At 32.2% G+C, this 17,453-nt stretch overlaps 2 protein-coding genes across 3 annotated transcripts; one reads left to right on the plus strand and one right to left on the minus strand.

The window, feature by feature from the left end:
- Nucleotides 1-3,546: 3,546 nt before the first annotated feature.
- LOC102666152 (inactive LRR receptor-like serine/threonine-protein kinase BIR2) lies at nt 3,547-4,251 on the minus strand. The gene has a single exon (XM_006595179.1). It carries the CDS (start codon nt 4,249-4,251, stop codon nt 3,547-3,549), a length of 705 nt encoding a protein of 234 aa, XP_006595242.1.
- A 6,132-nt stretch (nt 4,252-10,383) lies between these two features.
- On the plus strand, nt 10,384-15,589 carry LOC102665456 (uncharacterized). 2 transcript variants are annotated; one of them, XM_006593599.4, is made up of 4 exons: nt 10,384-10,607; nt 11,293-11,469; nt 13,406-14,784; nt 15,179-15,589. In XM_006593599.4, exons 1-3 carry the CDS (start codon nt 10,506-10,508, stop codon nt 14,735-14,737), a joined length of 1,611 nt encoding a protein of 536 aa, XP_006593662.1. In that variant the 5' UTR covers nt 10,384-10,505; the 3' UTR covers nt 14,738-14,784; nt 15,179-15,589. The 2 variants fall into 2 exon arrangements, with proteins under 2 accessions (XP_006593662.1, XP_006593661.1); XM_006593598.4 differs by having other exon boundaries at nt 10,386-10,607; nt 13,406-14,772.
- The last annotated feature ends 1,864 nt before the right edge of the window (nt 15,590-17,453 follow it).

The following is a 17,453-nucleotide window of genomic DNA, read 5'->3' on the forward strand; positions in this document are numbered from 1 at the left end:
AGGAGTTCACTTATATTTTGATTTAGTTGCATGCTATAATAAGGTGATATACACCTCACTTTCAAATCTTTCACTTTAATATGGTATTGGTAAGGTGATAAGTCACACTTATAAACAAATGATTCAGTTTACATGAACAAGATCTGTACTTACCACAGAGTTATAGCAACTCAAGAAACTGCTACAAGCTGGAAAGTTCATATTTATGATCAGTTCGAACTAAATATGTTGTTTCAATTAATTCTGAAAAGAGGAGCAGTTCGAAATTTTCCTTTTAAGATCTTCTTCTAGAATACAAATTTAAGTTGTTGGTGCGTGATGTTGATAGTTTATAGTTGATTTAAAAATAATTGGCCAGTGATTTATTACCAAAAAGCTATAGTTTATATTTTAATAAATTTGGAGGATATAACCCGTGTATTTATGGAGTAATTCTTAAGTAAAGAAAACATCAAAGTGATTGTGATTTGTGAAGGATAACATTTTTAAAAAAAATATATTAAAAAGGAATTATTGAGCAGAGTACTGCAATGAAGCATTTGTATTTTTGTGAGACATTTGGCCAACTAGGCCACAATGTGATTTGTTTTTTACTCATTGATGCTTTATGGCCTTAGTTAGACAAACCTCCTTCGTCAGGATTTCTCGGTAAATTCTTGTCTTGGTATTACAAGACAATTTATAAGACAAGGTAAAAAAATAAAATAAAATAAGTGGCTTTTCCTTTTCCACGTTTTCACTTCCACTTCATTGTATGAATAGTCATCTATTCTCCAACTATATTGGTATAATTAACAAAATTCGTGCTATCTTGCATGATATACATATATATATATTTCCTCCTTATTCTAATTATCGTATAAAAAATATTCCATAATTATTATTTTATTTTATTAATGTAACATTAATTATTTTTTTATTTATATATTAATGATTATTATTTTATGACAGAGGAAATAACATATCTAGTCGTTGGAACTTTGCTAGATGTTGTAATGTTAATTGTTTAACCCAAAAGGAAATTACACGGGGGATTAAAGTAAATTATAGCTATGAAGTCGACTTCTCAAATTTCTTTTTTGCCAAAAGTGATTTAGCCGTGTCGTGGCGGTCGGAAGTTGGAATATGAAAAGCACTTTTAAAAAAGAGTCTAAAGCAAGGTTAAGGTAAAGTTCACGGTCATCGCAAACGAATTGGTAGAGAATGCTAAAGAAAATTATATATATATATATATATATATATATATATATATATATATATATATATATATATATATAATTTGACATTAAATTTTTCTTCCATAACTTATATGGGATGACAAAAAAAATTGTACAAATATCATCATAAATAGTTTAAATGGATACTTCAGGATACGATTTTTTTTTTAACCTACTCATTAACGGGTAGGATACGGATATTATAGATGAATATTGACAGTAATTTTAAGAATTATTCCATACATAATTACAAATTAAATTTTATGTTAAACATCTATTCAATCTTAAAAATTACTTATATTTGTATTCATTTTTTTTAGCTTCATTAATACAATATATTAACAATATCCAACATTTTAAATTAACCCTATTGAATTTCCTAATTAAATATTGTGTGATAATGTTAAGTTAAAAAATCCATGTCACATATCACATGACTTTTGTGTTTCGATTTTAATCATTCATAATTTAATCTAATAACCAAAATTTACTACACTTAGTCTTTCGTAATCAAATTATTCTCTCTTAACACACACAACCACTCTCTTGCTCTTTTTATAATAAAAATACTTTCTCTTGAAAATTACCTACACTTGCATCGGTACTTATTAAACATGTAATTATCCTTTTTTTAGGGGAAATAAATCATATTATTTCATTCAAAATAAGTGATTCAATAAAGGAGGAACAAAATTAAAAACTTGGTGACTAACATAAATTAAAAAGTTCTTGCCAGAAAATCAACTACTTGATTTGCTTATTTCTTAATCAGGGATGAGTGCAGGGCATTCTTTTTGACACCTTTTTTTACTTAGCATGTAAGGAACATGCTACTGTTGGGTCCAAAGGATGTAAAATGTAGAATTAAATTCTTCTTTATTGGGCTTTGAATGAAGTGGGAATTACAAAGTTTAGAAATACTTTATCATAATTTTACTACGTATTGGGTTGGCTAGAGGATATAGTAGATTTAAATTATTTTGTAAGTCAGTGACATAAAAAATGAATAAAAATCAATGATGAAAATTATTATAATTTATTTATATTTATACTTTGAAATAAAAATTAATTTTAATTTTACGTGTAAAGCTAGTAACTTTATTGGTGAAATTTTATTTATTTATGAATTATTTATTTATAAAAAATTATATATTTAAATAATTAAAAAGAAAAAAAATTCTAACATCCCCTATAAAAGAGTTCTAGATCTGTCCCTATTCCTAATAAAATGCATTCTAGCGTTTTATAATTAACTAAGTCAGAGTTTACATTTATGAACAATAAAGCCCAACTCAAAAAAGTTTTGGGTTGTTATAAGACAGAATGTCAACATGAGTTCATTTTAACTAGGAATGATAACGGGTACAGATAGTGCTTAATTACGGTGAACATGTTTTAAAAAGTCTAATTCTCATAAAATTATTGAGTATTATATTATTTTTTTGTTTAAAAAAGTAATTTTTTTAATATTCATGAACATCTATAGGTATTCATGGACTTACAAAAATCCGCAAGTAATTAACATATGCGAATACATGCGAGTTCATGGGACGGGCACGAATGGATATCTTAGCACGCTGGGCCGAAACCAATTAAGCTTGTGTGTTGTCATTCCTCTTTTTATGAGCCGTTTGCCAATTTGATACAAATTTCAGCAGCCAATTCACTAGACAATGGTGAAATTCAACTTATCTTCTTCTGTAGATGAATGACGCAAAAAGGTGAAAAATAGCATCTTGGAATCTTCTGCAGCAGCAAGTGAGTGTGAATCTTTCTAACATGTAATTATCCTATTCATCATAACGAGTAATTTTTGCAAATATCCATCAAAATTTATTAAATAATTATATTTGGACACTCATGTTTTTTAAACACTTATTAAATATTTATTATTTTTCTCTTCATATTACATCATTCTAGTTCACAAAAAGAATACATTACATCATACTCTATCATATAAAATATATTTTTTAAGATATCACATGTAATATTCAACACTGCTATTTAGTACAAAAAGAATTAACACAAAATTTCACGAATTAAAATCTAATGGTTCAAAGGAGATAATAAAATAAAATAATCTTTCGATTAAAATAGAATATATCCCATTGCACAATCAAATTTTATATACTAATTATCACTAGTCCTAGTTGAAATGAAAAAAAAGTAAAATATTTAAATTAAAATAAAATATAAGAATATGAGAGCCACATTAAATTTTAAAATTTTTATCTCAAATATATTCAAGTATAATTAAACCAAACACTAATTGTCTAATAACAACTTGAGTGTTGATTAATCACCAATGTAAGGTGTTTGATGAATAACTTTACAAATTTATTACTCCTTCCCATGCCGCTTCCCACACCAGCCACCCCCCAGCAGCAACAATAATAATATCATTCTTCTTACTATTCCCCTCAAAACCCTCCCTGTCAAACCCATTGAAAATCTCAGGAATTGTCCCACTAAGCCTATTATTAGCCACAGAAAACTTCTTAAGCCTGTTTAAACTCCCAAACTCAGAGGGAATTGAGCCAGAAAGCTGGTTATTTGACAACACCAACTCATTCAAATAAGAACAGTTCACAATCGTAGGGGGAATATGCCCAGAAAGTTTGTTACTTGACAAATCTATTGAAACCAAAAACGGCATCCAAGTGCATATCTCACGTGGGATCTTCGAAGTAAAAGAATCTGAAGCAAGATCCAACCTTTGAATGCTCTTTCCACAGTACTTCAAAGCCTCAGGGATCTTATTACCCGAAAGCTTCGTATCTCGGAGGTCCAAACCTAAGACACGGTTCTCCCTTCGGCCCCAGCATGACACGCCCTCGAAGTCGCAGATGAAACCGGAGGTTGTGTTGTCGAACCTCCACGTGGCGAGCCGAGCCTGAGGGTCGGAGACAGTGTCCTCGATGCCCCGTAGACATCTCACGTAGTCTTCGACCTGCGACGAAGCGAAGTACACATGAAGCCCCAACAAGGTGATGAACATGAACAGAGAAGAACACAAGCTGCTCCTAGGATTCATCACCAACACAACACTAGGGTGGTGATCATAAAGCTTCGATTTTTAAGGTGGGGTTTGCAGCTAACATCGTTTGGGCGTTTGGGGGTTGATGGGTTGCAGGAAAGAGAAGCCATTGGTCTAGTCAACAACGGTTTCTTAAAATATATGAATCCAAAGAATCCGAAAATATCTCTTTTGGAGGATGATATTAGTCTCAAGATCATATAATTTTATTAAAATCTATTATTGAAATAAAATATTAAATTTTTATGTAAAGAATTATCAACATTTTTTACTCACAAGTCAATGACACGCGCATATTTATCTGATAAAATTGTAAAATTAGTCCTTAATTTTATCTCCAATTACAGATTTGCTTCCCCTATAATTTAATTCATAAATTTGGTTTCTCATTTTTATAAATTCCTACAAAATTGGTCTTTGAAGTCCGATTTGGATGTTGACTGTTAACCTCAGGCGTTGACGACCACGTATCAATGCCACATGTGACTGCCACGTGTCAACGTCTGAGTGGTTTCTTATAAAGACTTCATTTTTTGTAGGTAAAATTGCACTTTTGGTCTCCCAATTTTAATCCAATTTCGATTTTGGTCCCCCTATAATTTAATTCACACATTTAGTCTCTCAGTTTTATAAATCCCTTTATAAATTGTTCCTGCAAAATTGGTCTTTTGAATGGTTTAGCCATTGGTGCTAGAGACATGATAGGTCTTGATAAATCTCGCACTTCTTTTTCATCGCAAGTTTTTCACTCACTTGAAATCCAGAGAAAAATCACTATTTGTCTCTCTTCTACTTCCGAGGTTGTTCAACTTGGAAAAGTGGCGCATGAATCTCAACTTGGGTCTGAAATTTCCAGATCTCTTACTTTAGCATGTTCTGTAATAACCCTTTTTTTTTCTTTTTTTGCTCCCCTATGCAGTATTATGTGTATACGACTACTTAAGTGGCCTATGTATGACAATGATATTTTTGTTTGAAATTTAAAATACAACTTCTCCAGAAATGAAATTTGGCTGAATTTATAAAGAGATTTATAAAACTAGGGGACCAAATGTGCGAATTAAATTATAAGGGGACCAAAATCGAAATTGGAGTAAAATTGGAGGACCAAAAGTATAATTTTACCTACAAAAAATGAAGCCTTTATAGGGAATCACTCAAACTTTGACACGTGGCATTGACACGTAGCAGTCAACGTCTGAGGTTAACGGTCAACGTCTAACTCGAGCTTCAAGACTAATTTTGCAGAAATTTATAAAAGTGGGGGACCAAATTTGTGAATTAAATTATAGGGGGACCAAATCCAAAATTAGAGATAAACTAGAGAACTAAAAATGCAAAAGTAAAATGTGCTAGAGGTTTGAGATGAAGGAATGATGTAGATAATGATTGAAAAAAATATGAGGATAGAGTTGTTGGAAGAAAAAATATAACAAAAGTAGAATGTGTATAAAAAATGATGAGTTTTCACTTCTTTTTAAAGTTTCTTTTAATATAAAACGATTAATTCATGTGACTAAAATCTAAATGATTAAATTTTATTGAATATAAGTGTAAAAAGAAAGATTACACTGTATATTCTATTTTCTCTTATTATAATCATAGATTTTTGTGTAAGACCATAATTTATGGTCAAAAATATTCTTTAAATATATATTAAGCGATTGTTTTAATAATGTAAAAATACATTATTTACAATATTTGATACAACTCAAATAAATGGTTTTTTCGAATTGGGTAAAAAAAAATAGATATAAAAATATATAAATTTTTCTTTAATTTAATTTTTTATCATTATTTTAAAATTTTAAAATTAAAAAATTAATTTAAATAAATTCTCTGTTTCCAAATTTCTGGTTTTGTTATTCCTTATTTGATTTTATTTTTACTGTTTTTAATAAGTAAAAAATAATGAAATTATAAAAGTACATAAAGAAAAATTTTCTTCAACATGATTAACTTTGTAATATTATTTAAAACATTACCTGTTAAACTTTCTGCATTCAAATACGATAAAGATAAATAAAAATATGGAAAGGGTTGAAAGTAAATAACTACTTTATGCAGAAAATGAAATATATACTTTAAATTTTTTGACAATTTCTGCACTTAATAGATGCAACAATACCAGTATAAATACAAACTAATTCTTTGGAAATTTTAAATCTTACTTTATATAAATAGTTATATAATAAGTGAACCATGATTAAGTTTAATATCGTTCACATTAAAAAATAAAGTTGGATATCAAATTGCATACTTATAAATATTCAATTTATCTAAAATTTTAGGTGTACGATTATGTAGATGATGCCACATAATTTAACAATTAGATTTGTAAATTTCACATTTCATAAAAAAATATTAAGGGTAGTAAATATAAAAATCTTTGATCCTTCCCCAATTTATTTTGTTAATTTTTCCTATTCTTATCAAATTTGCATTCAATAAATCATAAAAACAAAGTTGCATTGAATTCAATAAATTTAAAAATCAAAATATTCCTTTTCAACTTTAATCTGTTTTAATATATTCATGAAAAGATAATACTTATTTTTTAGATATGCCATTACAATTTTTCATCATTTATTAATTATTTTTACTCAATCATTAATTAAACTACAAACAACAACAACAACAACAACGCCTTATCCCACTAGGTGGGGTCGGCTACATGGATCAACTTTCGCCATAATGTTCTATCAAGTACCATACTTCTATCCAAACCATTAATTTCGAGATCCTTTTTTATAACCTCTCTTATAGTCTTTTTGGGTCTTCCTCTGCCTCGAATTGTTTGTCTTCTCTCCATCTGGTCTACTCTCCTCACTACAGAGTCTACCGATCTTCTCTCTACATGCCCAAACCACCTAAGTCTATTTTCCACCATCTTCTCTACAATAGGCGCTACTCCAACCCTCTCTCTAATAGCTTCGTTTCTAATTTTATCCTGTCGAGTCTTACCACACATCCACCGCAACATCCTCATCTCCGCTACACCTACTTTATTCTCATGTTGGCTCTTGACCGCCCAACATTCTGTTCCGTACAAAATCGCCGGTCTTACCGCAGTCCGATAAAACTTTCCCTTTAGCTTGATCGGTACCTTTGCATCACATAACACCCCCGATGCTTTTCTCCATTTCATCCATCCTGCTTGAATGCGATGATTCACATCCCCTTCAATTTCCCCATCATCCTGTATTACAGACCCAAGATATTTAAACCGTGTGACTTGAGGGATAATATGGTCTCCTATTTTCACCTCTAAGTTAGAAACCCTCCTTCTTTTGTTGAACTTACATTCCATATACTCCGATTTGCTTCTGCTTAGGCGAAAGCCATGTGTTTCTAGAGCTCGTCTCCAAGTTTCCAACCTCTCATTCAACTCCTCCCTCGACTCTCCAAGGAGGACTATGTCATCTGCAAAAAGCATGCATCTCGGCGCTATCTCTTGGATTTGTTCCGTGAGGACATCCAGGATTAAGGTAAAAAGATAGGGGCTAAGGGTTGACCCTTGATGTAAACCAATTGTGATGGGAAAATCGTCTAACTCTCCACCCTGTGTCCTAACACTAGTCGATACCCTATCATACATATCTTGGATAGCTCGAATATATGCAACCCTAACCCCTTTCTTCTCTAGAGCTTTCCACAAAATCTCTCTAGGCACTCTATCATACGCTTTCTCCAAGTCAATAAAAATCAAGTGCAAGTCTTGTTGGGCCATGCGATATTGCTCCATCACCCGCCGTAATAAATAAATCGCTTCCATGGTCGACCTTCCCGGCATGAAACCAAATTGATTCTCAGTAACTTGAGTCTCCTTTCTTAATCTCCGTTCGATCACTCTTTCCCATAATTTCATGGTATGACTCATGAGCTTGATTCCCCTATAATTTGCACAATTTTGTATATCCCCCTTGTTCTTATAGATTGGCACTAACGTGCTTCTCCTCCATTCCTCCGGCATGTGTTTTGACCTCATAATTTCGTTAAAGAGTTCGGTGAGCCACTCAAGACCTCTATCTCCAAGAGTTTTCCACACTTCAATAGGTATGTTGTCTGGCCCCACCGCCTTACCATTACTCATTCTTTTCAACGCTTCCTTTACTTCCTGTCTCTGAATCCGACGATAGTACTTATAGTTCCGGTCCTCTTCTCTTGTGTCTAGACTGCTAGAGTCATATCCATATCCATCATTAAATAAGTTGTGGAAATACACCTTCCACCTTTCCTTGATATCTTTTTCATGCACTAAGACTTTGCCTTCTTCATCCTTAACACACTTTACTTGATCCAAATCTCTAGTCTTCCTCTCTCTACCCTTAGCAAGCCTATATATAGATCTTTCTCCGTCCCTGGTTCCTAGAGCTTGGTATAGTCCGTCAAAAGCTTGGGCTCTTGCCTCACTCACCGCCTTTTTGGTTTCATTTCTAGCTATCTTATACTTATCCCAAGTTTCAAAATTTCTACACCTAGACCACTCCTTGAAACACTCCTTTTTTACTCTAACTTTGCTCTGAACATTTTCATTCCACCACCACGATTCTTTACCCCTAGGTCCAAAACCACTAGATTCACCCAACGTCTCTTTAGCCACTTTAATAATCTCTTGGGACATCTTGTTCCACATATCATTTGCACTTCCTTGTGATTGTCCACACCAACCCTCCCATATCTTTTGTTGGAAGATTCCTTGTTTCTCACCCTTCAAGTGCCACCATTTGATCCTTGGTGCTACCAGAGGACTTCTTCTCTTTGCCCTATCTCTAATTCTTACATCCATAACCAAAACTCTATGTTGGGTAGTCAAGCTCTCTCCCGGGATAACTTTACAGTTCAAGCAATACTTCCTATCAGACTTCCTGATAAGGAAGAAATCTATCTGAGAACATGTCCCTCCACTTTTGTAAGTGATAAGATGTTCCTCTCTTTTCTTAAACCATGTATTGGCTATAGAAAGATCCAAAGCCTCTGAAAACTCCAAGATGGATTTACCCTCCCCATTCATCTCCCCTAGGCCAAAACCCCCATGCACCCCCTCAAAACCTCTAGCCACGCTACCTACATGTCCATTGAGATACCCTCCTAGGAAAACTTTCTCTCCTTGGGATATATCCTGAAGTACCCCTTCTAGATCCTCCCAAAATTTTACCTTAAAGTGTTCTGCTAACCCAACCTGAGGTGCGTACTCACTAATAACATTAAAGGTGTCCTGTCCCACTACCAATTTTAAGACTATGATACGATCTCCTACTCTTCTTACATCCACGACATCCTTCTTCCACTCCTTGTCCACAATAATCCCTACCCCATTTCTTGATCTGATTTTTCCCGTATACCGCAGCTTAAATCCCGAGTTGTCTAATTCTTTCGCTTTTTCACCTGTCCACTTAGTTTCTTGTAGGCACATAAAATTGATCTTCCTCCTCACCATAACATCCACTATTTCCATAGATTTTCCAGTAAGTGTGCCTATATTCCATGTACCAAAGCGAATCCTCCTGTCATGAACTAGCTTCTTTACCCACACCCGTTCACGAAAATGTGGGAACCCTTGCTTACTTTTCACTACATCCGGGCGGCGATGCAGCGGCCCTTGCTCTTTTGACACTGTACTCGAGCCATACAGCGCGTTGCTTCCGGGCAACGACCTAACATTCACATTATTACGTAATTGATCCATGTCATAGAGATTCGACAAAGTTTAACGTTGGCTGTCGAAAGCCTAACACAACCCTCTCCTTTTATCCGGGCTTGGGACCGGCTAAGAATAACAAAACTACCCTAAGCAGGATTCAATCATTAATTAAACTATATCACCATAAATATAAACATTCTTATTTTGTGAAAAGGTATGAATAGGATGTACATATTATTTTTTTTCTTTTTGCATTTTATTATTATCGTTTTTTTCAATATTCCAGATAACATTCAAAGAAACAAATTTAAATAACTTTGACTTTTTCTAAACATTCAAATAAGGACACTTTGAAAAATAAAATAAAAGTAACATAGAATGTAAATAAACAATTAGTTAAATTGTCAACAATTTTCTAAAACAGTAAAAGAATTAAACAGTAACCTTTTTTCCTTTCAATTAAAAAAATCTTGAACAATTAGTACCAAAAAAAGAAACTCGAATAAAGAGATATTAAAAATTCAAATAAATAAGAAAAAAAAATGTCAATAACTCCCCCCATAAATAACAGAAACACAGTCAGCAAACACTGTTCAAGCAGCAAGCAATGGAGGGAAGAGAGAGCAAATCTTCTCTCACCTCACAAACGGAACCTCGCGACAACCCCCATTCCCGTTTCTCCACTCCAATGCAACAACACCAATCTCATGTAAGTTGGGTTCTCTTCAAAATTTGAAATTTTCTTCTCAAATGAAAAAAAAAAAACTAACCTAACTACCTAACGTCATCGTCACTAATTGCCATCTCCGTCACCGTTAGCGGCGTCTCCGATGTCTATGTTGTGTTTGCCGTTATTCAAATTGACCCATGTTCTCAATATTTGATTTTTCTGATGCTATGTTGTTAGTTCTGATTTTTGGTTCTTTTTGTTTTTATTTATATACAAAACACATACAGTTTCTTAACTGTTTTTAGTCTTGTTCTCTGATTAGAATTAGAATTTTAGTCTTGACAATTTGCTTGATAAAAGTTTGTATCAAATGTCTGCAGCTTAGCTGTGTTTTAGTGTTGTTCGCTGATCAGAATGAAAGTTTTACTTTGATGATCTGTGTAATAAAGGTTTATATTAAATGCCAGCTTAACTGTTTTTAGCTTTGATCTCTAATCAGAATTAAAATTTTACTTTTGACAATTTCTGTAATGAAAGTTTGTAATTTGGTGTTGAGTTTCAGCATGAGTTACCGATGTGGAACTCTAAATCTGATTGGAGAAGAGTACAGAAAGTAGCTTAGATATTGTATCTAAGTTTGGTGTTTTGTGTATTTATGTTTATGAGATTGAGTTTTGATGATTGTGGCTCTTCTAGTAACCTAACGGTGTATTTGGTTGTTCAGGAAATGGTGGCTTTGAAGAAGGCATATGCGGATGTGATTCTGAACACTGTGAAGGAGGCTGCAGGTCGGGTAATGGTGGCGGAAAGGAGAGCTCTTATGTTCCAGCAAGAGCATGCTTCATCGAAAGAAGAGGCTCTTCATATGTTAATGCGTTTGAAGCAGATGATGGATGCTAAGGTTTTATTTTGAATCCCAACTCATGCGGTTGTTATGGTTCTTTGATGGCCTTTTTGTGTTTTTATAGTTAATGTTATTGACGACTGTAATGATTGTAAAATTTTGTTTTTCTGTTTTAAGAATTTGCTTTGCTTAGATTTTAGTTGAACTGAAGTTGAAAGGGTTGATTTGTATTTGACAATGATGTTCTTAAAGTTAGCTTATAAGAATTGATTTTGTGTGAATGGTGAAGTAGAGTCAATTTTGAAATGTAATTATGAGTATATTTTTGAAAACTTTATGGGTTATACACTTAGGATCAATTGTAGGCCCAGTTATCAGAATCTTACGATTCGCGATTCAAATCTTGTGATTTGAGACAATTCGACTACTTACCTATATATATCCTAAGAGGAATCTTAAAAGACTTTGTATGTTAGGGTACCTGAATGAATCATGTAAATCTTACGATTCACAAGATTCAAGGATTCATTATTTTTTTTAGTTTTCTTTCACCAATTCTCATTAAAAATTTGAAAAGTTATATAAGTTTAGATTATTAAATGAAAAGAAATTGACATAACACTTCTAAACTTATCCTTTTTTATTACTCCACTATTTCATTTGCTGCTCACTCAGTTAATGCATTTACTTTATTGATCTATTTAATTGCTTCGTTTCCAATATACTAAAATAAAGGCTTTACCAACTCAAATTTAATATAGCTTGTGCATCTCATGCTCCTAGAGCTATGTTTTTTTAGTTATTGATCATGAATATGTGCTTTGATATGTTTTTGTTAGTTGTTAGTTGCATATGCTATGTTTTATTATTTACGATTCATGATATGATCGATTCAGGATTTAGAAAATGAGCCTTCCGATTCACAATTTGAATCCCAATTCAACTTCCATTTCATGATGCAGAATCAAGAACAATTCACTTCTCACAGAATCATTATATAATATAGAATGAATTATTTTGGAAGCAAGAGTAGCCAAACTCATCAACTACTATTAGAATCAATTGTTTTTGACACAAAAGTGATTTTGACGGCAAACCAAACAAGCACCAAGGCGATTGAGTAATGGTGTTTTGTTTTGGATCCCCACCTCCACCCTCAATTTTTCAGTGTCTGCCTGCTTTGAGTTTCATTAGGAATCTGAAGGGGAATATCCTTAGGATCACATGTGATGTGCTGGTATGAGGATTTTCTTATTGTTCAAGTGGAATTCACATGTGTATCATTTTCTGGATGAAGTGATATGTTATATCAAAATTCTTGGCTGCATTACTATTGTGTACTTCATTCTGGCTTTTAATTGACAAACTTCAAACTAGATTGTTTTTTGTAATGAAGTCTGAGCAAACTCATAATCTAATAAACTCTATTGGGTTTTCTTGTTTCTCCTTTTGTATTTGAAAGTCATAAAAATCTTTATTTCTCTGCTTGTCTAGTGAGATATGTCCAGCTTCAGGTTACATATCTTTACCGGTTTGTAACTTGAATTACATGTTATGTATGGAATTAACATATTTGTAAGTATGCTTACATAGTTGCACTATGTATATAGATACTATCATGTATTAGCATTTCCCTGATAACTAAAGTCCTAAAAGTTCAAATGATTGGAAGAGTGGGGATATGCATTTCTCCACAATCTTGGGTAGTCAATCATGACAAGAAACTATTCCCCGGTAAGAATCTGTACAAGAACAACAACAATCAAACCTTATCAAAATCAATACTTAGAAGGAAATTTTGTTTATTGCATGGCTTGAATTATTGGTGTTGATGTAGTTAGGTTTCTCCTTAATGAAATAATCCTTGGATATTTGATTTGAAATACTATTCTGATCCGTCTGATGTAATTGCATTTCCCACTTTGATGTGTTTTTACTTTTTTGGTATTTTAGACCATACATTTCCATAAACTAATGTTTTCTTTGTTTACAGACAGCTGAAGCAGAAAAGGCATCATTGGAGAAGCAAAGAAAAATTGATGAGCTTGAAGCACAATTGAATGAAGCCGAGGATATCATAACAGATCTAAGGGCAGAGTTGAAGCTTGTATATCTGGAGTTAGAGATGGCAAGGAATAACCAGGTCCGGCCTTTGAGTGGACAGAAATCACAGAATGAAAAGCAAGCTGTAACTTTTCAGGAGAGTGCAAAACCTGAGATTTCAATATCCAGTCCTCATAAAGAACTTAGATGTGTAACAAGCTGTGATGTGGCAAACAAATCATTGACTATGAACGTTTTAGATAATAAGTGTTGTAATGCAAAACAACAAACTGAGCAATTGCGCATCTCTAATTTGGAGGATTCTTGTGGTCATGACTCTGACTTTGCTTCCATCATCACGAAAAGCAAGGAACCTGAACTTTTCCGAAATGGATTTACTCAGAGAATCCATGCACTCGAAGGAAATTTGCTGGATGAAAAGCTGCTCAAGCAAGATGTACACAATCAACATTATGGTAAAAAACTCAGGATCATTGCTAAAGATAGTAATGGGCAAGTTGCAAAATATAGTGCTTTGACTGAGAAAATGGAAATTAAGAAGCACATTAAGCACCATAAAATACCAAAACGGAAGATATATTCCTATTTCTGGTCTCACTTTCTTTCTTGTAAAATTCATTTAAATGACAACTGTAAATCCAGCAAAGTTGTGTGCTCTCTACCTTCTATCAAGCTTAGTGCCATTAGCAAATGGAAAAGAAAGAGAAGAAGACATCCACATTTGGGAATGAAATCTTTTGCTTTTAGGAGTTGTAAACCATCATTTTCTCTTAAGCAGTGCCCATCTGTCTCTGATAATAAAAAATGTTGTGAAGATGAATATGATGCAAAGATGAAGTCAGTGGCACCTTTGACTGATGTAGAACCTGTGCTTGGGACCACTGGTGTTACAGAAAGTGTCCAGGCTGTTAATAAATTCAAGCTTGTGGAGAAGGCAATTGAGAAGGATAATGAGTTATTAAATTTAGAAGAAAGTGCTGCACAGAATCTAACAGGTCCAAGTTCTGATATGAAAGTTGAGGTTTTCGATGTTCCATCCACGAATACTGATTTGGAAGATGCAAAAGCTTTTGAAAAAAATGATAGATCTGCCAGTCAAGTAAATGACAGTAGGCCTCTGAAGTATACATTCCAAAGGAAGCGAAAAAAGGAATCCTTGGGAAACACAGACCAAAACATTGATTCTGAGAAGCGTATAGTGAAGAGGAGGTTGGAAGACAAACAAAATGGTGCATTAGAACACCAAAATCTAGCATCATAGAGGAAACTTCTACAGATAATCAGCACCTGGATCAGGTTGCTCATCTGGTCTGTCCAATTCTTATGCATACAATAACTCTTCCTGATTTCATCTTATGCTGATTGAATTAGGAGCACAAACATAGATAATTGGATATGAATTAAGTGTTAAGAAGTTTTTGGCTAAATCAAAATGAAGGGTTATCTGATAGTTTGTTGTGGATCATGGATCACGAATGCCTAGGATTAACATAATTTTCTAGCCTTCCTCATTTTAGATATATATTTATTTATTTATTTCAGATTTAATAGACAGATGAATTTTGAAATGCTTTCTTTAAAATAAGATTGTAATAGAAAATTGCTTGCTATAGAAATATAATGATTGCTTGCAGTTGTTGCTTTCTTAGAAAGAAATTCAGTATTTGAGCTCCAGTCTGATTTATTCATTTTCTTTATTCAGCTTATATCTTTGTCTGCAAAAAGGTACTGATATCAATATGGATGCTGAAGGCTTGAGGATTCAACTATAGGAGGCCTCTAGCACATAAAAAATGTTTTTGTTAACATCTAGGCACCCTAGTTTTTTTTTTTCTTTTTTTTTTAAATAATTATTTCTGTATTTCTATCGAAATAGGAAAGAAAAATGCTGTTTCTGCAGTGCAGGCTCAAAGGCCCTATTGCCAAGGTCTCTTAAGTGCTTAACACTTGACTCATGACATGTTGATGGTAACCCTTGATAGCTGATGGATATGTTCATAGGATCTTTGTTGTTATTATTATTATTATTAGGGTAAAATATGTTTGGAGTTCCTGTGAAATCTGAGAAGTATTAATTTGGTCCTTATAAAATTTCATATTAATTTATTTTTTACAGTCCTCGGTGTTAACTTTGTTAGAATATAATATGATACGACTAACAAATTTATATGTATAATTTAATTACAAATGAATTAAATAATTTGTGACAGTTATATCCCCAAAATGAATTAAATAATTTTTTGCGGCTAAAAATCTCAAAATATTATAATTTTTTGTCATTTTGGATAATTTTCTTATACTTTCTAATGAGATTAAAGGGAAATATGAAGTAACAATGGACCCTGGTATCTTTTTGGGAAGGAAAGTAGAGAGAGAAAGTAATCAATTCTCTTAGTGAGTTACTTAAGAGAATTCTAACGGAGTTATCGTTAAGAATTATAAAAAAATACATTTTATTCTTATAGGGATCAATTTAATATGAAATTTTTTATGATAAACAAATTAATACATTTTAAATTTGATAGGAATCCAAACATATTTGACCCTTATTATTATTATTATTATTATTACTATTATTATTATTATTATTATAAATTATAAACTTTATATGAAGAAAAGTCTTATTATTGCTGGCAGATAAGAACTTATACTGATTGTAATTGTCTCGTTTCAAGTCTGCTTCTCAAGAAGATCACTATGCTTGTGATTGAACTTGGGAGCTGTTGAAGTTTGAGATTTGTTAGAATTGGAACGCCCAATTTGAGTATTTAGATAAAATTGTATGATTATTTTGTAATCTAATAATCTTAAACTTTGAAGTAAGACAATAAATGAAGCTAGGTACAGGTTGATGATTCAGATCAAGTTGTATTCCAGAAATGGAATCAGAGTTTTCACTTTTGTACCAATATCAACCAATAGAATATTTAATCATATATTATATACATATTTTAGAATACAAAACTTGGAGAGTGGTCCTCTTACTATTACAGGCTTAACTAAACACTTTCAATATTTTCTTCTCTCATTTGAAAATGTATTTTACACATTACTCTCGCAATTAGTTTAAAAATTTATCACAATCATTTTCCTTTATACTTAATCTTTTTAATCGTCTATCCCTTCTATTTTGTCTTATTTTATCTCCTCTTAATTGAATTCTAATATTTTATTTACAATTTTTTGACAGATTTTAAAAAAATGTTCATAGTTAGAAATAGTCTTATATGATAATTTAAATTAATTATTATAAATATAAAATATAATTTATATATTTTATAAAAAAAATATTTATTATAAATTTTAATTATATAAAAAAAATTAGTTTATGTAATGCATACGGTAAATATTAAATTTATAACAAACGTCGTCAGTTTTTTTTGGTTGGGTTGAATCTATTTTCTCTTCCATTAAGTGACAACTAATGACTTAATAATTTCCTTCCTGAACTATTTTCAGAGTTTAACATTTTAAACTTTTGTCAAATTTATTTTCAAATCACCTTTAACAGCATTTCTATTGAAGACAGAATACACTTGTGGCCAGTGGGAATAAGGCCCCCAATGGTGAAGGCACCTTAGTTTGGTATTGGCAAGAAAATCTTAAAGGTTTAGTGTTTTGTGTAAAAATAATACACCATGAAAGTATGATCTACACTTACTCTTTAGGCTATGTGTTTGGATTAAACTTTAGAAAGTACTTTTACAAATTCTAGCACAATAATGAATTTCAATGCATTAAATGAAGAAAGAAAAAAAATCGTTGCTTCTAAAATAAAAGTATTTTTTATGCCCTCAATTTTAATTCAAACATGCATTTAATTTGTAGTAAAATGAGTTAAACTATATGAACTCACATTTAAATGAACTAAGCATAACTGGGTTCAAGTCAACGCGAACGGCAAATTAAGGCAATGTTTGGATTACCACTTGGGAACTTAAAGTTTGGATAAAATTCATTTTGCAAAATCAGTTTTC

This window comes from Glycine max, chromosome 13 (genome assembly GCF_000004515.6).
Source record: "Glycine max cultivar Williams 82 chromosome 13, Glycine_max_v4.0, whole genome shotgun sequence".
Lineage (NCBI taxonomy): Eukaryota > Viridiplantae > Streptophyta > Magnoliopsida > Fabales > Fabaceae > Glycine > Glycine max.

Bases quoted from the DNA above. Each gene is read 5' to 3' on its own strand.
- LOC102665456 (XM_006593599.4), top strand. From the start codon at position 10,506: ATGGAGGGAAGAGAGAGCAAATCTTCTCTCACCTCACAAACGGAACCT. The intron at 10,608-11,292 runs GTAAGTTGGGTT...TTGGTTGTTCAG, and splicing joins TGCAACAACACCAATCTCAT to GAAATGGTGGCTTTGAAGAA. The intron at 11,470-13,405 runs GTTTTATTTTGA...CTTTGTTTACAG, and splicing joins AGCAGATGATGGATGCTAAG to ACAGCTGAAGCAGAAAAGGC.
- LOC102666152 (XM_006595179.1), bottom strand. From the start codon at position 4,251: ATGAATCCTAGGAGCAGCTTGTGTTCTTCTCTGTTCATGTTCATCACC.